A 1,906-nucleotide genomic window follows, 5' to 3' on the forward strand; every position below is an offset into this window, starting at 1 on the left:
CACGTCACACACACACACACACACACACACACACACACGTGTCACACATGTCACACTCCCCCTGCCACAGCGCCAGGGCAGGGGACAATCGAGTCCTTGCAGCTGAGAGGGGGGCACTGCCTCCCACACCCCATTATTGCCTAAAAATTCCCCGCTGGAGCCTTGGGGGGTTCGGGGCAGCTCCGACAGCGCGGGGGGAGCAGGGACCCACCACCCAGGAGGAGCCACAGCACCCATGGCTCCGCACCCAGCACGGGGACGTGGCGTCACCTCGGGGCTGGCCAAGGTGACAACGAAGGACTCGGCGCCTCCTCGTCCTCCTGCGAGGTCCTTCCCGCGGTGCCACGGCCATTCCTGGCTACTGCAGGGCCACCGGGGGCTACCGGAACGTGGGCTGGGCCATCCCCAGTGGCCACCGCAGCCCGGTCGGAGAGGGGGGCTCAGAGAGGGGCTCAGGGTGGCCCTTCGGGTGGCCCCTTGACCAGAGCGATGGCAGCCAGCTCCTTGCAGAACTCCTCGAGCACCACCACGCCCTTGAACAGCACCGTGTGATCCATCCTGCGGGGACACCAGCGATGAGGGGGGGGTCTGTGGGGTACAACCCCCTTCCCAAAAGGGCATTTTGCTCCCCCCCCCAGCACTCACTGCTCTCCCGGCACCAGCCCCAGGAGCTGCTGGCGCACCAGGAGCAGCTTGGCCCTGGAATGGGGCACGCGCTGGAGCCGCTGCATCAGGTCCCCGATCACCTGGGCAGGGAGAAAAGAGTCACACCCCGTGTCCAGGGGGTGTCCCCGTGTCCCCACACCCCGGCGGGTGACGTTACCCTGACGAGGACAGAGAAGAGCGAGCGGCAGCCGGGGGCCAGGTTGAGGTAGGGGTCCAGCAGGTACTCGTGGAGGTGGGGGTGGGGGAAGGCGGCCAGGTGGGACAGCACTGAGGTCACCTGCAGGTTCAGGCTGTAGGGCTGGCAGGATGGGGGAGATGCTCAGGGGGTGGGGGTCCCATGGTCCTGAGCCCATCCCCACCGAGCACTGCTGATGCTTTTGGCCACTTTGTCCCCATTATGGGGGTCATGGGGGGGCAGAGGGCAGAGCCCGGCGGGCACCCAGGTGTATCCCTGGTACCTGATCCAGGATCCGGCTCATCCGGTCAAATAGCACCTTGAGGAAGTGTCCCTCGTAAAACGCCACTCGGGGCTGACAGGAGTCCAGGGGCCGGGGGGTCGAGGGCCACCCCCACGGGGCTGCGCTGGCACGGCACGCCTGGACCTGGCAGGGGGGTGACAGCAGGGTGAGAGCCAGCGCGGGGACAGCCACCAGCGGGCTGGGGACCCCCCCCCAGGCACCCACCATTCCCAAGGCATCGTGCACGTAGGTGTCGTGTCCGCCCTCCTCCATGCACGAGGAGGTCTTGGCCTCCTCGGGGACCAGGCAGAGGAAGCTGGAAAAGAGAGGGAGAGGGATGGGGAGGGGGCTGCAGCCGCCCCATTCCAACCCAGTCCCTCCAAACCCCTACCTGCTGACCACCTCGCTCACTTGCCCCTTCCCCGACGGGGCCGATGCCGGGGAAGGATTTTTCGTCGTCCCAAAGTCGTCTGGGAATCCGTCGGTGAAATAGGGATCCTCCTCCAGGTCCCTGTGTGGGGTCAGCGTTAGCGGGGTGGGCACTGCGGGGCTGCCCCCCCTTGCCGTGCCCCAGCCCCCCTCGCTCACAGCCCGTCCTCCTCGGGGTCCGTCTCGGGGGGCCCGCGCTCCTCGGGCGCGTGGGGGCCGCTCTGCAGGTACGCCCTGGCCTCCAGGTTCCGCAGCACCAGGTTGTGAGCCACGTGCTCGTGGGGCTTCCGCAGGAGCTCCTCGAAGAGCCGCAGGCTGGGCAGGCAGATCTGGGCACGGCCAGCGGGGTGAGA

The 1,906-nt window shown here is 67.8% G+C and overlaps 1 protein-coding gene across 1 annotated transcript in view; it reads right to left on the minus strand.

The window, feature by feature from the left end:
* Window positions 1-103: 103 nt before the first annotated feature.
* Window positions 104-1,906, minus strand: part of FAM160B2 (family with sequence similarity 160 member B2) — a 19,551-nt gene continuing 17,748 nt past the window's right edge. The window contains exons 16-22 of the mRNA XM_017732461.1: window positions 1,713-1,903; window positions 1,516-1,635; window positions 1,350-1,440; window positions 1,125-1,268; window positions 824-964; window positions 646-746; window positions 104-558 (exon numbers count right to left, since the gene is read on the minus strand). Of these exons, the coding sequence (XP_017587950.1) occupies window positions 453-558; window positions 646-746; window positions 824-964; window positions 1,125-1,268; window positions 1,350-1,440; window positions 1,516-1,635; window positions 1,713-1,903 (894 nt within the window). The 3' untranslated portion in view covers window positions 104-452. The remainder of the gene's footprint in view (window positions 559-645; window positions 747-823; window positions 965-1,124; window positions 1,269-1,349; window positions 1,441-1,515; window positions 1,636-1,712; window positions 1,904-1,906) is intronic.

The sequence above is a fragment of the Corvus brachyrhynchos genome, unplaced genomic scaffold, assembly GCF_000691975.1.
Source record: "Corvus brachyrhynchos isolate BGI_N302 unplaced genomic scaffold, ASM69197v1 scaffold150, whole genome shotgun sequence".
Classification (NCBI taxonomy): Eukaryota; Metazoa; Chordata; class Aves; order Passeriformes; family Corvidae; genus Corvus; species Corvus brachyrhynchos.